The 22,241-nt window shown below is 35.2% G+C and overlaps 1 protein-coding gene across 3 annotated transcripts; it reads left to right on the top strand.

Moving 5' to 3' along the window:
• Positions 1–1,929: 1,929 nt before the first annotated feature.
• Positions 1,930–21,919, top strand: cdk10 (cyclin dependent kinase 10). 3 transcript variants are annotated; one of them, XM_030137355.1, is made up of 15 exons: positions 1,931–2,129; positions 6,695–6,916; positions 8,188–8,482; positions 9,530–9,602; positions 9,687–9,758; positions 9,931–10,033; positions 10,154–10,235; positions 10,326–10,393; positions 11,479–11,531; positions 13,445–13,514; positions 13,750–13,809; positions 15,550–15,673; positions 16,212–16,351; positions 18,712–18,764; positions 21,517–21,918. In XM_030137355.1, the coding sequence occupies exons 3-15, from the start codon at positions 8,393–8,395 to the stop codon at positions 21,618–21,620; spliced, it is 1,092 nt and encodes a 363-aa protein (XP_029993215.1). In that variant the 5' UTR covers positions 1,931–2,129; positions 6,695–6,916; positions 8,188–8,392; the 3' UTR covers positions 21,621–21,918. The 3 variants fall into 3 exon arrangements, with proteins under 3 accessions (XP_029993216.1, XP_029993215.1, XP_029993214.1); XM_030137354.1 differs by having other exon boundaries at positions 8,180–8,482; XM_030137356.1 differs by lacking the exon at positions 9,530–9,602 and having other exon boundaries at positions 1,930–2,129; positions 8,180–8,482; positions 21,517–21,919.
• Positions 21,920–22,241: the final 322 nt, after the last annotated feature.

The raw sequence follows: 22,241 nt of genomic DNA, 5'->3' as shown, positions 1-22,241 counted from the left end.
TGAGGTTGAAAATTGAATTTAATACAATTCAGTTGTTGTGGAGCACCTGACTGGACACTTGGCATCAGAAATAATAAAAACAGCAATAATTAATTAAAGGACATCCTTGGGACATAGTGGATAAATAGATGAATAATGGGGTGGGGGGGGGGCAGTAAATCCTTTCAGATTTAATTTAATTAATCAGATTTTCAAATTTAAGGACAAAACTATGCCTGTCCATCTTGCAGTGAAAAAAAATTATTATTTTTTAAAATTCTGAGCATAATATGTAGTGAAACAGTATTCGTTCAGACCCAGATGAAGCTGTTGTCCATACGCGCAGGTCTGTTTGTCTGTAACTTACACTCATACATTAACTTATGTTTTCACTGTAACATGGATGGAACATAATTTCTGACAGGACTAACTGGATCCACTTTTTTTTGTTCTTTTACTGGCAAAACTACAGAGATTACCTGCCAGAGAGCATTTTTCTATCTAATCTCTGTCGTCACATTCACAGTATCACACGTGTTTCCACTGATGTGTTTTTTCTGTTTTTTAAAGTATCATCAGTACTGACTCTGAAACATCACGTTTCATTTGTTTGACTCCATTTTGCTGCTGCTAAAGATTTTTTTCTTTCTGCCTTATTCCGGTGGCATCTCTGAAATTGCTGACCCAGAGTCAGCTGTTTGCACACCTGCCCTTTTATGGTGTTTAGTGGGTGTGGTCACATATGCTAATTGGCCACGCCTACTCCATTCACAATGAAGTGAGATTCAACATTCATCACATCTGATAAGAGCAGATCTGGATGATAAATGAGATTAAGGATTTATTCATCTTTAATAGGAAATATATTCCTCTAATCTAATTTAACCAAAGTGTTATATGTATATTCTAACTTTTATGTACACCTTTGTCTCTGTCCTGACATTTATTGACTCTATTACAGGCATCAAAATCTGAATTTGTTTATTTCAAGAAATGCCAGATTCCTAGTCCTGTCTAATGGGTTTTGTAATTGTTCAGTTTGAGAGTAGAATTAGAACTGAAGCCGAATTCAGGTCCCCATAAAGACCCAGTACTACTTTTGTGTCAGTTCCCAAAATGAATATTATCCTCTGTATTTTGCATTTTTCACTATAAATCATGAATTTTCTATATTCAGTTTCCCATACTTAATTTAGATGTTCATGAAAACTCTGAGTAAATTCAATGGTTATTATATAAAAAATGAGATAACTGAAGAAAAAGTGACGTTTTCAGCAAAATATATGAATAACTGAATATAAAACAAGTATCTCCATTCAGTGTCATTTATCAAACTCCATGGGTTTTACTGGTGAATTAAACTTTCATATTTTTTATTCGTTTTGTTCATGTTACGTATTATTTTGTTGATTTATTATTATTTATCATTTTTGTTTATTTTTTCATTACTTTGGCCATTGTTGTTCATTTTGTTGCTTATTTTATCAATTTTTAACCTTATTTTAGTACTTTTTTGGCTTATTTTTTCTGCATTATTTGTTATTTTGTTGGGGTTATACTGATATTTGTTCATTTTATTTATTAATATTTATAAAATCTAGTGTGTCCATCCACTGTCATTGATCCAACTCCACAGGTTTTACTGGTGAATCAATGTTGTAGAAGATGACAGTATTTTTACTTTCACTACGAAGCCTATGAGTGTCCAAACGGGTCATATCTGATGACCATTAAAAGATGACAAACTGTATTTTACACCAATTGTTTACATGTATTGATAGAATGAATGAATGAACAGGTATTAAACATTTTAGATGCTTTGAATGCTTGGGTGTTTATGGGTTGAATTCAGAGATAATCACATCCACAGTAATGTGGTTCCTTGAAGTTGAGTCCTTAGTGTTGCCTTCCTAACCTGCCCTTAAAATCCTGGACGTGCTGCTGCCAGACAGGATTAGAGCCTTTCACTGGAACAGAAGGAGAGGCCGAGGCAGGACGGAGCCACGAGCACCGATGAACAACATGCACTGAAGCAGACGATGACCGGAGGATGCACGTGTCCCATGGTGTATATTTATGGACGTTTATGGACTATTCAACAGCTGAATGAAGGCTAATGGGGGCTGGAGCAAGTCAGAAACAAGACACAGGTAAGACTGGACCGATACGGAATGAATTTAATAGAACTGATTCAGGGGTAGATCAGTTTAAAATAATATGAAGCTAAAGTATAATACGACAGTTTTACAAATTATCAGCAGAACCTGGCTCCTGATGTTACTACTGTCAGGTCCACTGGAATTAAAGGATAATAACTGTAAAAGGAATGTAATCCATAAAGACCCATACATTTAGCTGTTGATCCATTAATCCTATCAATACATGTAAATAATTGGTGTAAAATGCAGTTATTCATCTTTTGATGGTCATCACTTATGACCCATTTGGACGTTCAGACGCTCCGTAGTTACCGTGGAAACACTGTCATCTTCTACAACACTGATTCACCGGTAAAACCCATGGAGTTGAATCAATGACAGTGGATGGACACACTGGGTTTTATAAATACTAATAGATAAAATGAACAAATATTAATTAAAAAGCTCTACAAAATGACAAATAATGTAGAAAAATAAGAAAGCAATTTACTAAAATAAAGTAAAAAAGGATAAAATAAGCAACAAAATGAATAAAAACAGACAAAATAATAGTAATAAAACAATAATAATAATAAATCAACAAAATGATAAGTAATATGAAAAAAAAAGCTACAAACTGAAGTAATTTGAAGGTTTTTTTTAAAGGGCAACAACATAAAAAAAACAACATTCCAAACAAAATTAGCAAAAATTAATAATAAAAAAAAACCAACAAAATAATAAATAACATTGAGAAAATAATAAAATTACAAAAAACAAAATCAATAAAGATATTGAAACATTGATTCACCAGTAAAACCCTGATCAATGAGAGTAGTTGATGCTTGTTTTTACATTTAATTAATGATATATTTTCCTGAGAAAATCAATTTTTCTTTAGCTTCCTCTGTTTCTGATATAATAACCCCCAACTTTAATCTGAGCTTTTATTAACATCTACATGATGAGTGAATTAAATATAGGAAAACAATTGATTTTTACTTAAAAATGCAAAATACAGTGGATAATATTATAATAAATGGTGATAAATCACTTAAGCAAGATTAAATAGAGAGAAAAAAATTGGGAATTAAAAGCAGCTCTGGGTCTTTATGGTTTAACATTTTAAGGTCAGTTTCAGTGAGTTCAGTTTCAGAGTTATTGAGTCGTTACTTTGAGCTTTATGTTCATCTCCTTAAAAGTAATGATTATTTCCACTGTTAGTCGGTCAGTCAGTTATTTTCCAAATTAACTGATCAGTGTGTTGATCTGTAAAATGTCATAACATGGAACAGCATGTTAGTCATTGTTTCCTAAAGTTCAAGATAACGTCCTTAAATGTCATGTTTGATTCACAACCCTGATATTAATTTATTTTGATGTTCGCTGATTTAGTTGACAGTCAACTGATGAACAGTTGAAATGTTGAAATGAAATAAAACAACAAACTGGAACACCGCTCAAATACTGATCATGAAACGGCTTGGACTATCATAAACCAGGTTTAATGTTATTATCCTCTTAAGATTCAGATCATTCAGCGCTAAATCATAAATGGACAATGATTCATTTGTTCATTCATACATTAAAGTCATGGACACGTTTTCAGTGACATTAGAAACACAAGAAAAGAGATAAAATACATAGAAATGAGAATAAACCACCAAACGTACAGTGTCAGAGCACAGTCTTAAGATTTTAATGAACAGATTTTAATGAAATGTAAAGACAGGGATATATGCAATAGTGATTAAAAGAAATGTGCAATATTATCAGGTGCAATAGTGACAATGGTAAATGTGCAATACAATTATGTGTAATAGTGTCAGAGGGTTATATGTAGTGGAATCTTGTGTAATAGTGACAGGGGGACATGAGTACTGGTGACAGAGGGGTATGTGTAGTACAACAGTGTGCAATAGTGAGAGAGGGATATGTGTAATAACAGCAGTGGGATATTTACAGTATAATCATGTGCAAACCTTTATCAATTCATGTTTGGTCCCCCAGCTTTTGGCTTTGTGTGCACTGTGTTGTTGTTTGTTTTTCTTTTTGAATGTCTTCGTTCAGTTATGGTATTATGTTATCTGTAAGTTAGTTTTGTTTGTTTGTTTGTTTTTTACCTGCCAATTGGAGTCGAGATGGAAATTATATGGCTATAGTCTCTCATATTTATATGTAAATGTTCATTAATACAAACTGTCCCATTTTTTAAATCAATCAATCAATCAATCAATCAATCAACCAACCAACCACCCAACCAATCAATCAACCAGTCAGTCAAAATGTTGGAGGTAAATACAGCAGAAGAGTCAAGAGCAAAATTTCTTCATTTATTTATTTACAGTCGAGGAAAAAATTATTAGACCATCAAAAGTCATCAGAAACAATGGTTCTACAATCCAGTACTAACTCCTGTGTAACATGTGACTAAAACAGACAGAAAAGAAAACATGGAATGCCTAAAAGCACTGTTGTTGTCAGTACAATGGCAGAGATACTGATGTGAGAACTGAAGGGATTTTGGTTATTATCAAGAAAACATGGAAAATGGATCGATATCAGCTCTGAAATTAAACTACTATGAGCTGTTTTTGTTGTTATCATTATATTTGTCCAAACAAATGTAGCTTTAGTTGGACCAGGCATTAAAATGAACAAGAAACTGAAGAAAACAAGGGTGGTCTGATATTTTTTTCTGCGACTGTATTTTACCAGGTAAGTTAGTTGAGAACTGATTCTCATTTTCAATACATACAGAGACGAATAACAAATCACTGATGCATTCACATGTATGGGCAATTTAGATTTACCACTTAACCTACTAGTGCACGTCTTTGGATGGTGGGTGGAAGCCGGAGTACCCGGAGAGAACCCATGCAAACACAGAAAGGTTCCTGGTGTTGGAATTGAACCCAGGACCTTCTGTGACCTGCTGTGAGGACACAGTATTATCCACTGCACCACCATGTCGGCCGCTGTCTGAATTCAGCAACTGCGAAATGAACTTGTGTTCACTGAAAATGACTTGATGGACACTTGTCGACATACTTTAGGATCAGAACTATTGTTAAGGTTACACTTGAACCATGATAAAACTGATATAGTTTAGATCAACGGTTCCAAGTCCTTTTAATTCAGGATCATATTCAGACCAATGATGTCAAGTGGGTCAGACTAGTAGAATACTATCATAATAACCTATAAATAATGACAATGACAAATGTTTCCATTTTGTTTTAGAGTGAAAAAGTAAAATTACATGAAGGCGTTTACATCTACAAACTATCCTTTAAAAAATGTAAATAACATGAACAATCTCAAATGTCTCACAAAAAATAATGAACCACATTTTTGTCTTTTGTAAATTACTTATTTCTTCATGAAAATAAGCATAATTTTAATAATATTTTCCCTCAGTTTATCATTTACACATGTTCATTATAACTTACACATCACAGTGGATCTACGAATACACAAAACATTTAATAACAGACAGAATATTGGTACAATTGCATTTATATTTTCTTCATTTTTTTAATTTGTCACATTTATGTTATGATCTACAATCAAAAATAATATGTCCATTCATCCTTGGCACTTTGCACAAGCCTGTTAACTCTAATTTCAATCCTGTTACCGTATCATTTTTATCAAAATAATCCTAAGTGATTTTAGAAACTCGTAAAGGTTTTGGCCCATTGTTCTTTTAATAGTTTGATTTAATGCACAATAGATTTGAGTAAATATGTGGAAATCAATGCTAAAATTAAGAAAAATAAGAGTAATTTTAACAATATTCTGCCTCAGTTTATCATTTACACATGTACATTATAACTCACAGATCACGGTGGATCTACAAACACACGAAAGATTTAATGACAGACAGAATTTTGGTACATTGTTAGTGCAGTGTATATTTTATTCTTTTGAGAGGAAGGTTTGTTAACATCTGTCTCAACCACTGGGTCACATCTGGTCTTTGAGGTTTTTTTCCACAGAAGTGATTTTGGTCTTTTTATCATGTGTTTATCATGAGACTAATTTGTGTTCATCCTCATCATATAGTCATATTTTTAAGGGTTTTGGATGTTATGTTATTACTTTACTTGTATTAGGTCATATTGGGCTGAATGTGGAACCTGACCTTGTGTGGGTCACAATGGAAACTCTGTTCAGGGGCGAGACTGGAACTTAACTGGTCTGTAAATGTGTAAGGGAAGATGAAGCAGTGATCAGTTTCAGGTCTTTAATAGGCGTCTGATTCCATAAACAGTGAACCTGCTCTTTAAGGACTGCCATTGATTACTGTCACAGATAATTATTGTTGCCCTGTGTGGTCCTGTATGATGTGGACGCAGCTCTAACACTCTTAAAAAATTAGCACAATCCAATTTAAAAGTTGCTGCTGGTGTTGACAACAATCAGAAACTCAATGACAACACAACGTCCTGGACATAATCCCATTAGTGTGTTTATCACATCTCACCCATCAATGGTAATAACAGAACCTTGAATGGAGAGAAAAACAAATACACCAAATATTAGTCAGTAACTTAAGGAATCCTCCCCCTCAGAAACATCCACCTCATCACAGTCCAACACCGAGAGCTCAGAATCCACTGACTTCCCTGCACGTCCACCCATCATCCTCGTCACCGCTCCATCACGAGACAACATCTATGGCTCGCCGTCCACCATAACCATCGCCGAAGCTGCCAAAGAGCGCAGGCCGAATTCAACACCGTTTTTTGTGGGGAAGAAACTATTGACCAGACAGTAACCTCCTGCAGAAGAAGGTAAAAGGACATGTGTTTGTTAAACACTATATGGACAAAAGTCTGCGGACACATTGAATTCAAGTGTTTCTTTTCTAACAGGGGTCTGGGATACAAAAGAATAATGACAAATAATATAATTAATAATATATGATTAATATGAACTATAAACTATAATTAATATAGTTTTATATTGGGATAAATATTATTGCATTGGTTAGTTTGGTTAAAAATATCTTTGCTTCCAAAATGCCTCAGAGATGCTTTTTTTTCTTAATTTCTCTCAACAAATAAAAAATATATTTATATCAATATTTATATACATACCAAATTTCTAATTTTTCTTTACATTTAATTATTCAGTTGTTTGTGTTTTTTCTACCTGTCTTTTCTCTGCACTTGCTCATTGTATGTTACTGCTGTTAACTGTGAAATTTTCCCACAGTGAGATAAATAAAGTCATATCTCATCTCATCTTATCTAATTACAAAAACTGCATTTAAAGGATTAAAATATGAAGTTATTGAGTATTTGGTATTTTTGTTTATGGCTCAAGTTGATGATATTATATATATATATATATATATATATATATATATATATATATATATATATATATATATATATATATTTTTTTTTTTTTTTTTTTTTAATCTAAAAAAGTTAAAAACAAACTGTATGAAAAACATTTTTACATTGGTGATTATGAAGCGCTTCTATGGGCGGGATAAGAGTTTATTTATTAAAAATATTGATAAAACATGACTAAGATATGACATTATCATAAATAAATACATTTCACACATAACAGCAGCAACAAATAACAAGCAAGTGTGGAGAAAAAGACAGGTAGAAACACCATGAACTAGTGAAAAATGAAATATAAATAGGAAAAAAATAAGAAATTTGGTTGAGACGGGTTTTTTTCATAATTTCTTTCAACAAAAAATAATATTTAATGTAAATTATATTTAATTTTTGATTTTTAATTCCAATTCTATATTTATACACATATTTATAGAAATACTAAATTTCTTATTTTTCCCTCTATATTTAATTTTTCACTTGTTAGTGGTTTTTCTGTCTGTCTTTTCTTGGCACTTGCTTGTTGTATGTTGCTGCTGTTAACTGTGAACTTTCCTCACAGTGGAATAAATGAAGTCTTATCTTATCTTATCTTATCTTATCTTATCTTATCTTATCTTATCTTATCTTATCTTATCTTATCTTATCTTATCTTATCTTTCTAGTATTAACATGCTCTTCTTTAAACTCTTCTTCCAGTCTCACAGATATGGGATGGACCAGGGGTGGACACTCATCTTTGGACCCCCAGACCCCACGTGGACACACACCTGTGGAAAACTCTGGGAAAGTTCACAGTTGTCCAACAGGAAACAAAACAATCATGTCTTTGCTGTTGGAGGACTGAGCTCCTGTCTGTCGAAGCGGGTTTACGGTCGTCCTTTGAATTTGAATATTCTCTGAAATGAGACAATGGACGCCGTTGGAGAGGACGAACCGGACCCTATAAAACTCAAGTCCATAAAGAACAGTAAAACCTTCACAGTGCCTCAAAACGATAGGGTAAGCAGTTAGCTTCTTGTGCTAATGTTAGCTAAACGCCAGACTCTGTTGACAACGTTGGTACTTTGAAATGTTAGCGCTTCTTAGCAGCGTTTTATATCTTACACAGCACAACAGAACTCAACATACAGATTCAAATAACGTAGCCGAAATTTCGGCATGAATTTGTCACATATAGTAATCGCGAATGTGTAAAACAATCGCTTTATATTCTATAATCCAGCTAGCTAACAATAGTTGCGTTAGCACGTAGCTACGGTGTACACATGTTGACATTTTAGTGAGTTTAGTTTCTATTCTCACTTGATGTGAGAAAACCCTCCGTTTGTTTTTGACAAAATTACCCAAACCTGTGTGAATACACTACGCACACGACATGAATGCATAGTTATAAAGTATGGAGATGTTCATTCATGCACAAAAGGGGAAATATTGTAAATAAATAAACTAAAAATAGAAGGCAACACATAAAAACGGGCCAATATTCTAAAAACATCAAACAAACAAAAAAACCAACCTAAGAAAAAGAAAGTTCAGATTGCTGAAATGTTCTTGAATCAGGTTCAGTAATAAGTACATTTTTGACAGTATTCTTTCAGCTGTTTAATGCTTGAAATTTTTATATATTATTTATAAGCTAATTTTCCCCACCTTGCTTTTGGCGTCAGCAGTGTGTGTATATAAATAGAGCAGTGAGAGCTGTTTGTTCAGTGTGAAGATAAAGTTAAGGTCTGAACACTTTTCGGAAGCAGCTGCCAATCTCATTACAGGCTTCCTTTATCACTGGACGTCATCAGTGACTCTGGGGTCAGTTTTGCCCATGTCTTTACCCTTATGTTACCTATTAGGGACAAATTACAATTATTCACACTATTCACACTGCTGGTTAAAGGGCTGAAATCTGACTTTTTGCCCTTATGTGACACGAGTTCACACATGAGTCTGATGGCATTGCATTTGCATTATAATGTAATGTGTATACATTATAAAGTCTGTCAGCTCTGTGTGAAATTCACTGTAACATGTTATTTTTAATTTTTTTTTTAGCTTGGAAGCTGCCGAAGTGTCAGAGAGTTTGAGAAACTTAACAGAATAGGAGAAGGAACCTATGGCATTGTGTGTAAGTTCTTCATGTTATGGATTATATTATTATCGTTTTGATTTAACAGCTCAGTAGATGAACATGTTTGTGTTTTCTCTACAGATCGAGCACGTGACACCAAGTCAGATGAGATCGTAGCGTTAAAGAAAGTCCGTATGGACAAAGAGAAAGATGGTAAAGACCTCAAATTCATTTGCATGTGAAGAAAACATGTTGGACATACACACAAACTTCAAATGTTCTCATAGTCATCCTCAGCTAAAATTAAGGTTTCTTACTGTTCCTGTTGCATGCTGGGTAAAGTGTTCATGTAGAAGTTGTTGACGCCGTGCTCTGTATCTGTCAGGGATTCCCATCAGCAGCCTCAGAGAAATCACACTCCTGCTGAGGCTCAGACACCCAAACATAGTGGAGCTGAAGGAGGTGGTGGTGGGCAGCCAGCTCGAGAGGTGAGTATGGTCCTCAGACACTGGGAATGGAGACAATGTCCAACATTACATTTCAGATGTTTACATTTATTAGAGACAATCTGATTTCAGCCCTTGTCTTTTCTTGTGTTTCCTGTTTAGTTTGTTCTTGGTGATGAGTTACTGTGAACAGGATCTGGCCAGTCTGTTGGAGAACATGCAGACCCCGTTCTCTGAGGCTCAGGTGCTTAAACGCAGCTCGACTCTAGTTGGTTTTTTTTTGTCATTCAGTTACTTAAGCCATGCAATAACTCTCTCCTCCCTCCTTTCCCAGGTGAAATGCATCATCCTGCAGTTGCTGAGGGGTTTGGAGTATCTTCACCACAACTTCATCATACACCGGTCAGTCCCACATGGAGTTCATCTACAAACCTGCACACTGTCAAGTTTTCTAACACAGAGAATCTCACACAATTATTATCTTTCATATATATCATTGAAACAACCTTTGACTAATAAAGTGAAACATGTCATTTAAAAAAATCTATTTTATTTGAACTTTTCCACATAGACATATAGTACAAAAAAAATGAATGTCACACCTGACGTTACCATGTCAGTCAATTAAAAAAATAAAGAAAAAAAAATGCATTGCTAAAAATAATCACAATTATTACACCAAGTTCAACAACTTCAGTCCCCAAAGTCTGCAAGTATGTTTTTATTTTAAAACTTAAATAAAAAAAATAGATAAAAAAAAGTCTTTGGGAAGTACATTTAAAACACTCAATTTAAATTACACAGTGATTGCATCTAAAGAACAAAGCATATGACAGCAGCATGACTCAGACATAGATTTAGAATAGAATAGAATAGAATAGCCTTTGTTGTCATTGTGTGTTCAATGAAATTAGTAGTGCTACTCCAGTCAATACAACAATATTAATAAAAACAAAAGACCCAATATGTCAGAAAACAAGAATAGAGCACATATAAAATTTAAGAAAAAAGTGAAATAAGAAAATAGAATATACAATTTAACAAGTGTAAAATAAGAATAGAACAGTAGAATAAAATAAAAACAGACATAAAATATGAGTAGACACTATTAACAGTATGTACATCAATGAAAGTCTATAATAAATTGTGCATTGTATCTGAATACATATTGCTTTTAATGTCTTTTAATTTAATTTATTCGTACCAAAGTGAATCTGTTCCATTTTAGCAACAGAGACCAGTTCACTAATCCACCTCTTGAAGTATGGAGGTGATGGAGACTTCCAGTTTTCTATTTGTTTTTTTAGCTGTGACCATGCTTAAAACACTTCATTTTTAGCCCAGGTTTGAACAGTATCTAAGAGTCATTGTTTAGTTCCATGTTAATATTTCCATGAGTTGAATTAGTCTTTACATGCAGCGTAGAAACACGTCGCCAACAGTCGCTGACGGCCGTTGTTCGCTCTTCTGTCCGATCCTGTTACCAGGGACCTGAAGGTGTCTAATCTGCTGATGACGGACAAAGGCTGCGTTAAGATCGGTGAGTCATTACTACTACTACAACCGCTGTCAGCGTCACCATGACAACAATAACATGTGGCTGACATCACCTTTGACCTGCCCCTCGCCGCGACTAAGAGACTTGTCTCCTTTACCTTATGTGTTGTTTTTAGTAAGCGTGTATTTGCTTAGCAGTGGGTTATTAGCTTAGCATGTCTGCCTGTCTGTTGTTGTATTTAAGCTCTTTTCATTAAGTTGATCAAGGTTAGGAACCAAAATATCTGATTGTGCAGGGATGTCAAATATAAGGCCCGCAGGCCAAAACTGGCCCGCCAGATGGTCCAGTCCAGCCTGCAAAAATTACACTGAAAATATTAACAGTCAAAGGTGTTCAGGGGCCACAAACAAGTATTTTATGCAGATATCACAATCTGCTCAAAAACATGACTCAGGCAGTTATGCTAGGAAGCTAACAATATGTTAGTGTTGCTGAGGATCCACTGAAACATCCTTGATCATGTTCTAAAGGAAGGACTCGGCCCTTGGTTGATGCTGTTGACGTAGCTTTATGTAAATGAACCCCTGAAGGATTCTCCTTGACTTTGAGAAACAGAATAAATCTGTCAGTATACCACTACTGAGAGCTTAAGGTAAATGAGGCTTACACTGTCGGAGGCCGACAGCAAGGGTATATCCCCAAAATCCCCCCCAGTCCTCTGCTCCCCCCAACCATTTGGAAAAAACACCACCTGGTGTCAAAATATGACAACATGTAAACTCAACATAGTGGCATGAAGAAAGATAATTGTTAGACAGTCAATATGAACTCAGTTTGAGCTACATCACCCTGATAGTGGCAGAATGATGGTCAGAGAACCAATTTTTCCCACAAAACTCCATCTAGTGAATGAAAATGACACCATTTGAACTCTGGATGGTAGACAGAAAATGGACAATTCTAAGATGATCAATGTGAACCAAATTTGATCTCAATCGGCCTGTTATTGGTTGATTTATGTCCAAAAAACAGATTTTCAACTAAAGCACCCCCATTTGGGTGACTTACAATACTCAAAGAAGCTGAAAACCGTAGGGTTCTTCCATTAGGGGTCGACTATGTTGGTTATCAAGGGAGAAGAAATCCAACCAAATCTGTCCCAGTTATTGTGTTTGTATGAAGGATATCCAGTGGGATGGCGTTCGGGGTAAAACCATTATATCCCCGAAAAGGAGTTTCGGGGATATAATAAACCCAATTATCACTAATAAAACTGGAAAATTAGACCTACACACAGGGTTCTCACAGGGTCTTAAAAAGTCTTTAAAATCTTGAATTTACAAATATATATTTAATAACATAAAAAGTTCTTCAAATGAATTAAATTTGATATGGTTGGTCTAAAGTTATGTTCCCATAAACATTACTGTATTGTGTTTAAATGTTTTTGGGAAATGTCCAAACTGCAAAGAAAGTAACGTTGGTCTATTCAGTTCCACCCGTTCCATCCTGATAATTTATATTGAAATTAGGAGCCAGTTATTGATAAATTTGCAGCCTCCAGAGAGAAATGATCACAGAACATTCAGTTCAACACACGTTCAGCTGTTAGTCATGCATGTGTCACCCAAAAAGTAAGCATGGGGAAGTGCAAATTTAACAATGCCTTTTGGGAGAAAAGATCATTCTCGACCTAGTTTACATAAATTTTCCTACATGTCAGGAGCCACTAAGTTCTGCCAGTATGGCCGTGAAATGGGCATTAAATTCTGTTCTAAGTAGTCTTAAAAAGAGGTGAGAGTAATCAGTTAGATTAATCAGTTTGACTTAGATATGGAGGTTAGAAGTAGTGTTGTAGTAATGATAATAATAATAATAATAATAATACTTGCTGATGGTCTTGACTGTTATTTACAGTGGTGTTGAGTGTGTGTATCCCTGTGTGTTATGTTCAGCTGACTTCGGTTTGGCCCGGATGTACGGCATCCCTCAGCAGCCCATGACTCCCAGAGTGGTCACCCTGTGGTGAGTGTGATAAGAGTCCCATTAACCCAGTTGTGTGTGTATGCGGTGACCAGTACAGATGACCTCACTGTCCCTTAGGCTGCACTTGTGCTGCGTCGGTGGAATCTCCTCGTCTTAATCTCTGCTGTAATCCTCCTCTCTTAGCTCCATTACCTCATATTGGCTCTCTCTCTTTCATGATACCTACACACCCCCCCTCTCCCCGTCACCCCTACTCCACCCTGTCTGTCCTCAGGTACAGAGCTCCAGAGCTCCTCCTAGGGACCAAGAGCCAGACCACAGCCCTGGATATGTGGTGAGGACATACTCATTAACTCTGCTGGAGTATTATTATTATTACCCCACCTCCCGAAGGGGAGGCAAGAGGTATTGTTTTTGGTTCGGTTTGTTTGTTTGTTTGTTATCACTCTAGCAGCAATTCTATTCATACCAAATTGGGTTTATAGATTGCCAGTGACCCGGAATAGAACTGATTACATTTTGGGAACAGTACGTCAAAGTTTAAATTTTTTTCTGATTTTTTTTTTTTTTTTTTTAATCTTTTTTCTTCTCCCTTTTACTTATAATAGGCGAAATTTCACATGTCTATAAAAACATCAATTTTGTTTCAGTTTACTTCTAACGTGGCACATATATAGAGGCAATTGATATGCTGACATCAGCACACGCATAGACATGATGACATCAGCTGGATTGATGCCAAAATAAGCTACAATACGTGTGAGGGGCAGGGTTTGTTGTGCCTGACACCACTAGTAGTAGTAGTAGTAGTAGTAGTAGTATGTATTATGTATTATGTACATGTTTGGTAGTTTTTACACCCCCAGTTTGGAGTTGCAGACACAATAGACCACTATAGACAGAAGGGGCAATAAACCGTAATATAACCAGACTGAAAACCAGATACCAATATGTTTCTTGAGGGGACCAACGCCTCATATACATGTAGGCCTATCTGTAAAAACGGATATTTTATCTTTCATCCACATGAAAACTCTAATTTATGAGACTGAAAATGATGTGTTTGTGCTTGGGTTTTAAGGGGGAAGGTTTTAGGGTCTGAATGTCACAGAATGTGTGACCTTTGTTTTCCCTAACCCCATGATAGCACTCTACTGTGTATTTATGCAGGTTTGTGTTGTTGAAAACTTTTCTGGAAACAGTCTAGTGCAGGAGCGTTAAATGTACAACCCATGGGCCAAAACCGGTCTCCAAAGGTTCCAATCCGGCTCGTTTAAACTTCAGTGTACAAAAATTACGCTGAAAATATTAACAATAAAGAACATTGAACACATTTTAGTTCAGGTTCCACATACAGAACAGTATGATCTAAAGTAAAATAATAGCATAATAACCTATAAATAATGACAACTCCAAATTTTTTTCTTTGTTGTAGGGCCAAAAATCCCATAAAATTATGAAAATATTTATATTTACATGCTATCTTTTAGCAGTAAAATGTGAATAACCTGAAATGTCTAAAGAAAATAAAGTGTGATTGTACGAATATTCTGCCTGTCACTAAATGTTTTGTGTATTTGTAGATCTGATCCATAATGTACATGAATAAATCATAAGTTGAGGCATAATATTGTTAAGATTTCAATTATTTTTAAGTAATTTTTTTTTGGTTTTTCACACCGTTTTTTGTGAGAGGATAGTGTGTAAATGTAAATATTTTCATGATTTAATGTAGTAGTTTTATAGTACTTTTTGACTAATAGAAAAATGTGTAATTCATTTATTATTATTTATAGACTAATATTCTGTTTTTTTACTGGTCCAGCCTGCTTGAATTCAAATTGGGCTGAATGTGACCTTTGAACTAAAATGAGTTTGACAGCCCTGGTCTAGTGTGTACGATGATAGTATTGAAACCACCTCTTTAGGTACTCGGATACATGGGTACATGTCCGCCATCGTCCACAGTCGTTCATCTGAACTCTGTATCAGTCTAAACTGGGTTTGTCATGTCCACTATGTACTGTACAGTGTCTCTCAGAGCCACCCTTCACCTGTCGCTGTCTGCCTTCAGGGCGGTGGGCTGTATCCTGGCTGAGCTGCTGGCCCATAAGCCCCTGCTGCCTGGAACCTCAGAGATCCAACAGGTGGACCTGATCGTCCAGCTGCTGGGGACGCCCAACGAAAACATCTGGCCGGTGAGTGCCCACCTGTCAGCGTCTGCTCTAGGAAACCATCAAACAGAAGAGTAGGAGTGGAGAACAGGATTTAGATAAAAAGATCACTTTATTGTCATACATTTTACACTCAATAACTGCACATATATCAAACTGTTCATCTCTGACAGTTTACACTATTACTCATACATTGCACACTTATGTAAATGTATATTTTCTCTTAGTAGTAGTATTTTATATTTTTTGTATTTTTATGCTAATTCTCCTTTTCGTTCCATTTTTAAAAGCCACTTTGTTTTGTTGGTTTTAATTTCCTAGTTAAATTATTATGCATCTTAAATTCTCTTGGTATTCAGTGTGGCTGGCAAAGTAAGATTTTCATTGTACAGGAAAAACTATTTCTATACTGTACATATGACAATAAAACACTTTGAATCTTGAATTCCAGGACACACAGTATAAAAAAATAAATGCATTTGTCAAATATTCAATCTCAATACATAGAAAGTGCTGTTATATAAAACATGTGTGTGTGTGTGTGTGTGTGTGTGTGTTCCAGGGCTTCTCCCAGCTGCCTCTTATCAGTCAGTACAGCCTGAGGAAACAGCCGTACAACAACCTGAAGAATAAATTCACCTGGTTGTCGGACGCAGGACACCGCCTGCTCAACCTGCTGTTCATGTACAACCCACAGCGCAGGTACAAACACACACTGGACACCAGCTCAGGGTCAGGACACGGACAGTATCCACAGTACCAGCTTTAGGGTTTTACCAACATATTAGGTAGAAAACATGTTCGGCTGTGGTTTAAAAGGGTCTATATCAGAATTAGAATACTTTATTAATCCCTGGGGGAAATTATTGTGTTGGTCCATTCAAGTTTAATAAAAAGTAGAAGAAAAGAAATTATCAATACAACCCAAAAAAATTAACTTTTAGTTAGATAGATAGTATTAAAACAATTAAAACACTCTATTTAAAACACAATAGAACAGTAATTTGTACAATATTTACTAGACAATATATTATCAATATGATAATCAAAGAAATATACGTAGATAAGTGTGCAAAAATAGTGTGTGTAATTATTTAGTTTAGTTTTTTAGTTTAGGTTATTTATTTCGAATATGCAACAAAACCAAGTAATCCCACTTAGTCTTTACAAATGAAACAGATTATAAGAAAACAAGACAAACAAAAACCTGTACATATACTTGAAAACAAAGTATGACTTCATTTGCACATTCGAGAAGGAGTGGGAGGAAGTATAACTTATTTAATCCCACCCCTTCTCCACAAAACAGTCTATCGTTTACTTTCCTATCAGCATAATATGAAAGATCAAGGTTATAAGGTGGAATTAAACAGTCTGATGGACACAGGCAGAAACAGGCTGCAGGCTGGTTAACACATTTGCACTGTTGGATTGGAGGGGTGTCAAACATACGTCCTGTGGACCAAAACCGGCCCCCCAAAGGGTCCAGTCCAGCCCATGGGATGAATTTGCAAAGTGAAAAAATTACACTGAAGATATTAACAGTCAAGGATGTTGAACTTGTTTTAGTTCAGGTTCCACATACAGACCAATATGATCTAAAGTACAGGGGTTGGACAAAATAATGGAAACACCTTCACCTCAAGATGATAATGCCCCAATCCAAACAGCTAGAATTGTTAAAGAATGGCATGAGGAACATTCTAATGAAGTTGAGCATCTGGTATGGCCGGCACAGTCCCCAGACCTCAACATTATTGAGCATTTATGGTCAGTTTTAGAGATTCAAGTAAGACGTCGATTTCCACCGCCATCGTCTCTAAAAGAGTTGGAGGGTATTCTAACTGAAGAATGGCTTAAAATTCCTTTGGAAACAATTCACAAGTTGTATGAATCAATACCTCAGAGAATTGAGGCTGTAATTGCCGCAAAAGGCGGACCTACACCATATTAAATTATATTTTGTTGATGTTTTAAGGTGTTTCCATTATTTTGTCCAACCCCTGTATAATACTGTCATAATAACCTATACATCATGACTCCAAAGTTTTTTCTTGGTTTAATCTAAAAAAAAAAAAAAATACTACATTATGCCTATAAATAATGACATCTCCAATTTTTTCTTTGTTTTAGTGCAAAAAAATAACAAATTATGAAAATATTTACCTTTACAAACTATACTTTAACACAGTGGTTCCCAACCTTTTTTGGCTTGCGAGCCCATTTTAACATCACAAAGTTATGGCAACCCCAGTCATTCAAAATGGAGACTTTTTTTTTTTTTTTTTTTTAGTTAAAATTAAAAAAAAAAAAATTAAATTTGTTTTTGATCATGTAATAGTTTGCTATATTATGTTGAAAATAAACGTTAATTTTAGAGGACATTTAGTCTATATAATGTTTATTATTATGGACGGGGGCAGAAAAGCCAGGTGTAGGTTACTGCACAAAGGGAGAATTTGATTTTCCTTGGTCAAGATATGTACAGTCAGTCCAGCTTGTATTTACAAATTACTACTAAAAAAACAATAACTCAAACTATGAATTATGAAAGAGCTGCAGCATCTTAAACCGACCACAATGAACATTTGACAGATAAACAGAACCACAGTGCTGCAGTTTCAGCTTCACAGTTTGTCATGTCTTTTATGAATTGTGATTGTCTCTCTCAACTCACTGTATGTTTTTTTCATTAGTATTATTATTATTTTTAAATCAATTACTAGAAATTTCAGGCGACCCGCATTTGAATTCCAGGCGACCCCACCTGGGGTCCCAACCCCAAGGTTGAAAAACACTGCTTTAACAGTAAAATGTGAATAACCTGAACAAACATGAATAACCTGGGGCATTTATTTTGTGACCACTAGAGGGAGTTTTGTCTATTTTAATATAATCTTTGAATTTCCTCTGAGCTTTAATGAACATGATCAGTAAATTTAAAATCCTCCCAGTGATGCATTTTCTTTCCTAGAGTCCATTTGTGTCACTGCCAGAACCTTCGTCTACGACTGTACATTTACAACAAACACATGTAGTAATGGTTTGTTTTGTGCTTCCAGAGCCACCGCCAAGGACTGTCTGGAGAGTTCCTACTTTAAAGAGAAACCTCTACGTGAGTGACGTTTTAGATCTATTTATATAATCTATTTATCTATACAGTGTCACATCTGTCCAACCTTTTCATGCATGAATTATGAGAACCATAGTGAAGTTTTTTTTCCTGTGTTTTTATTCCTCTTTAGGCCTAAAAAATAACAATTTGACTGAAATTTTTTTATGAACATATTTTTGATGGAGGTGCCTAAATGTCTACTCAGCTGGAAGCAAAGGAATATGTATTTAACAAACTAATATCAGAAAATGATGAAGACTATCAAATAAATACAAGGTTCAAGGTGACTTTATTAATATTCGTAGGTAGATTTGTTCTGCAGTGTGGAGAGGGCATCTCAAACATTATACACAAAAAAACATTAAAACCACAGGACACATACAGGGGACAGATTAAAAACAGCACAGACAAAAGACATGGACAGGTCCTCCCAGCAGCTCACTGATCATGGTTAAAACAGACTAGAAATAAATAGATAAAAAAACAGACTAAAATAAATAAAAGTCATCAAATATCGCTAAAAATGCCAATGTAAAACCAATGTAAAAGCATGATAAAAACATCATGACATAATGATATACTACAAGGGACAATAAATAAAATATAAAAGACCATGTAAAAAATAAGCCACAACCCAAGAATTAAAATAAAATGAAGTGCATCAAGGCTTTTTAAAAAGTGAAATAGCAGCAGGAATAAAGCTGTTTACAAATACATTTTTAATGCTGTTAATTGGATATTTTCTCACATTTTAACATATTCTAATACAAGTTATTACTCGCTTTCTGGAGATAATATGCAAAAAAAAAACAACAACTTATTTACACTCTAACAGTTTATTTATTGATTTCCACTAAAACCTGTTGGTGCAGATCAGGTTTATCAGTAACAGTAAAGTTACAGTAATGGTTTGAATTATAGTGTAAATGCGTTACAGTGATGCATGGCAGCCAATGTAGTCGACATGGGATTAATTGTAAATTTCCTTTAATATGAAGTAAATATGTGTAATTTTGACCAGTGATATTAATCCTTAGATGTTACTTAATGCTTCCATATTTTTTCTAGCTTTAGGGGTGTTTCCTGATATAGAAGGATTTATAAAGTATTCCTGGGACGTTCAGCATTACTGACTTCCTGTCGGCCATCTTGGTTAAATGAACACATACTATAGCCTTATGCTTTTAACAATGCGGGGCGCTAATAACCCCCTGACAAAAACCCCCTAACAAATTGTTTTAAACACCCTAAAATACCTCAGAGGTGACTTATTGATGTGCTTTGGATTATCTAGAACTGTTTTTAAGTCAATTTAAAATTTTGATTAAAATTTCATTTTTCAGTGGACATAGCATTATGTTTTTTCCACCGGGGGGCGCTAATGACCCCCTGACAGATGGCTTGAAACACACTTAAATACTTCACACATCACAAGTAGGTGCTTCAGAGATGATCTAGAACTGTCTTAAAGTGAAAGTAAAATTCTGACTAAAATTTCATTTTTCAGTGCATATACTATAGCCTTATGTTTTTTCCACCGGGGGGTGCTAAGAACTCCCTGATGAATTGTTTTAAACACCCTAAAATACATCAGAGGTGACTTGTTGATGTGCGTGGGATTATCAAAAACTGTTTTTAAGTGAAATAAAAATTTTGACTAAAATTTCATTTTTCAGAGCACATACTATAGCCTTATGTTTTTTCCACCGGGGGGGCGCTAATGACCCCCTGACAGATGGCTTGAAACACACTTAAATACTTCACACATCACATATAGATGCTTCAGAGATTATCTAGAACTGTCTTAAAGTGAAAGTAAAATTTTGACTATAATTTCATTTTTCAGAGCACATACTATATAGCCTTATGTTTTTTTTCCACCGGGGGGCGATAATGACCCTGACAAATTGTTTTTAACACCCTAAAATACATCAGAGGTGACTTGTTGATGTGCTTGGGATGATCTAGAACTGTTCTTGAGTGAAATAAAATTTTGACTAAAATTTCATTTTATGCTTTTTTCCTTATGCTTTTTCCACCGGGGGGGCGCTAATGACCCCCTGACAAATGGCTTGAAACACCCTTAAATACTTCACACATCACAAATAGATGCTTCAGAGATTATCTGGAACTGTTTTAAAGTGAAATAAAAATTTTGACCAAAATGTCATTTTTCAGAGCACATACTATAGCCTTATGTTTGCAAAAAAAACCCAACTGTTATTTACACTCTAACAGTTTATTAATTGATTTCCACTAAAACCTGTTAGTGCAGATCATGTTTACCACTCACACTAAAGTTTCAGTAATGGTATGAATTACAGTGTAAATACAGACACTGACGCATGGTGTCCAATTTAGTCGACATGGGATTAATTATAAATTTCTTCCAGTATAGAATAAATGTGTGTAATTTTGACTAATGATATTAACCCTTAGATGTTATTTGATACTTCCATATTTTTCTACCTTTAGGGGTGTTTCCTGCTGTAGAAAGATTTACCAAAATTTTCTGGGATTTTCCACATTTCTGACTTCCTGTCGGTCATCTTGGTTATGAGTAAAAAAAAAAAAAAAAAAGCACTTCCCATGCCTGACCAGTAGGTGTCAGTGCATGGGCTGATGCACCAACATCCACTGTGTTGGCAGATATGGAACTAAAACAACCGAACCCGTGAATATACAGGAGAACAGCTGTAAACACTAGACATGAAAGGGTTAAATATCACTTGTGTGTGTTGTTCTGTTGCAGCGTGTGAACCAGAGCTGATGCCAACCTTCCCCCACCACCGAAACAAACGCGCCGCCACCGTTGCCACCGCCGGGGACGCTCACGCCAAACGTAGCAAAGTGTGACGACGACAACCAGGATCCTCGTGTGGAGTCTGTTCGGTAGATGAAGGTGCTTCTTCACCTCCAGGTGTTGAGTGTAAAGAGGATGTAAGTTTAGACGCAGACGTTCACAGCGATGGACACAAAGTAGAGACGTCCTCTGTCCAATCAGAGGCCTGAGCCCTGCAGGCAGAGGTGGCAACACACTAAGAACTAATACTTATGTCAGGGGTGTCAAACACATATTAGTTCAGGTTCCACATTCATCCCAATATGATCTGAAGTGGGTCATACCAGTAAAATAATAATGCAATAACCTAGAAATAATGTCAACTCCAAATTTTTCTCTGTTATAGAATGAAAAAAGTTAAATTACATGATGAAAATGTTTACATGTACAAATTATCCTTTAAAAAAATGTGAATAACATGAACAAACTGAAAATTTGTTTAGAAAAATAAATGCAATTTTAACAACATTATACCTCAGTTTATCATTTACATATGTGCATTACAACTTACAGATGACAGTGGATCTACAAATACACAAAACATTTAATAACAGACAGAATATTGGTACAATTACACTGATTTATATTAAGACATTTCAGGTTCACTTTTTTTGTGAAAGGATAGTTTGGAAATG

This window comes from Sphaeramia orbicularis, chromosome 6 (genome assembly GCF_902148855.1).
Source record: "Sphaeramia orbicularis chromosome 6, fSphaOr1.1, whole genome shotgun sequence".
Classification (NCBI taxonomy): domain Eukaryota; kingdom Metazoa; phylum Chordata; class Actinopteri; order Kurtiformes; family Apogonidae; genus Sphaeramia; species Sphaeramia orbicularis.
This window is presented reverse-complemented; position numbering and strand designations above follow the sequence as displayed.

Coding starts and splice junctions, on each gene's coding strand:
- cdk10 (XM_030137355.1), top strand. CDS start 8,393: ATGGACGCCGTTGGAGAGGACGAACCGGACCCTATAAAACTCAAGTCC. Junction 9,759..9,930: donor TATGGACAAAGAGAAAGATG/GTAAAGACCTCA, acceptor TGTATCTGTCAG/GGATTCCCATCAGCAGCCTC. Junction 10,034..10,153: donor GTGGGCAGCCAGCTCGAGAG/GTGAGTATGGTC, acceptor TTTCCTGTTTAG/TTTGTTCTTGGTGATGAGTT.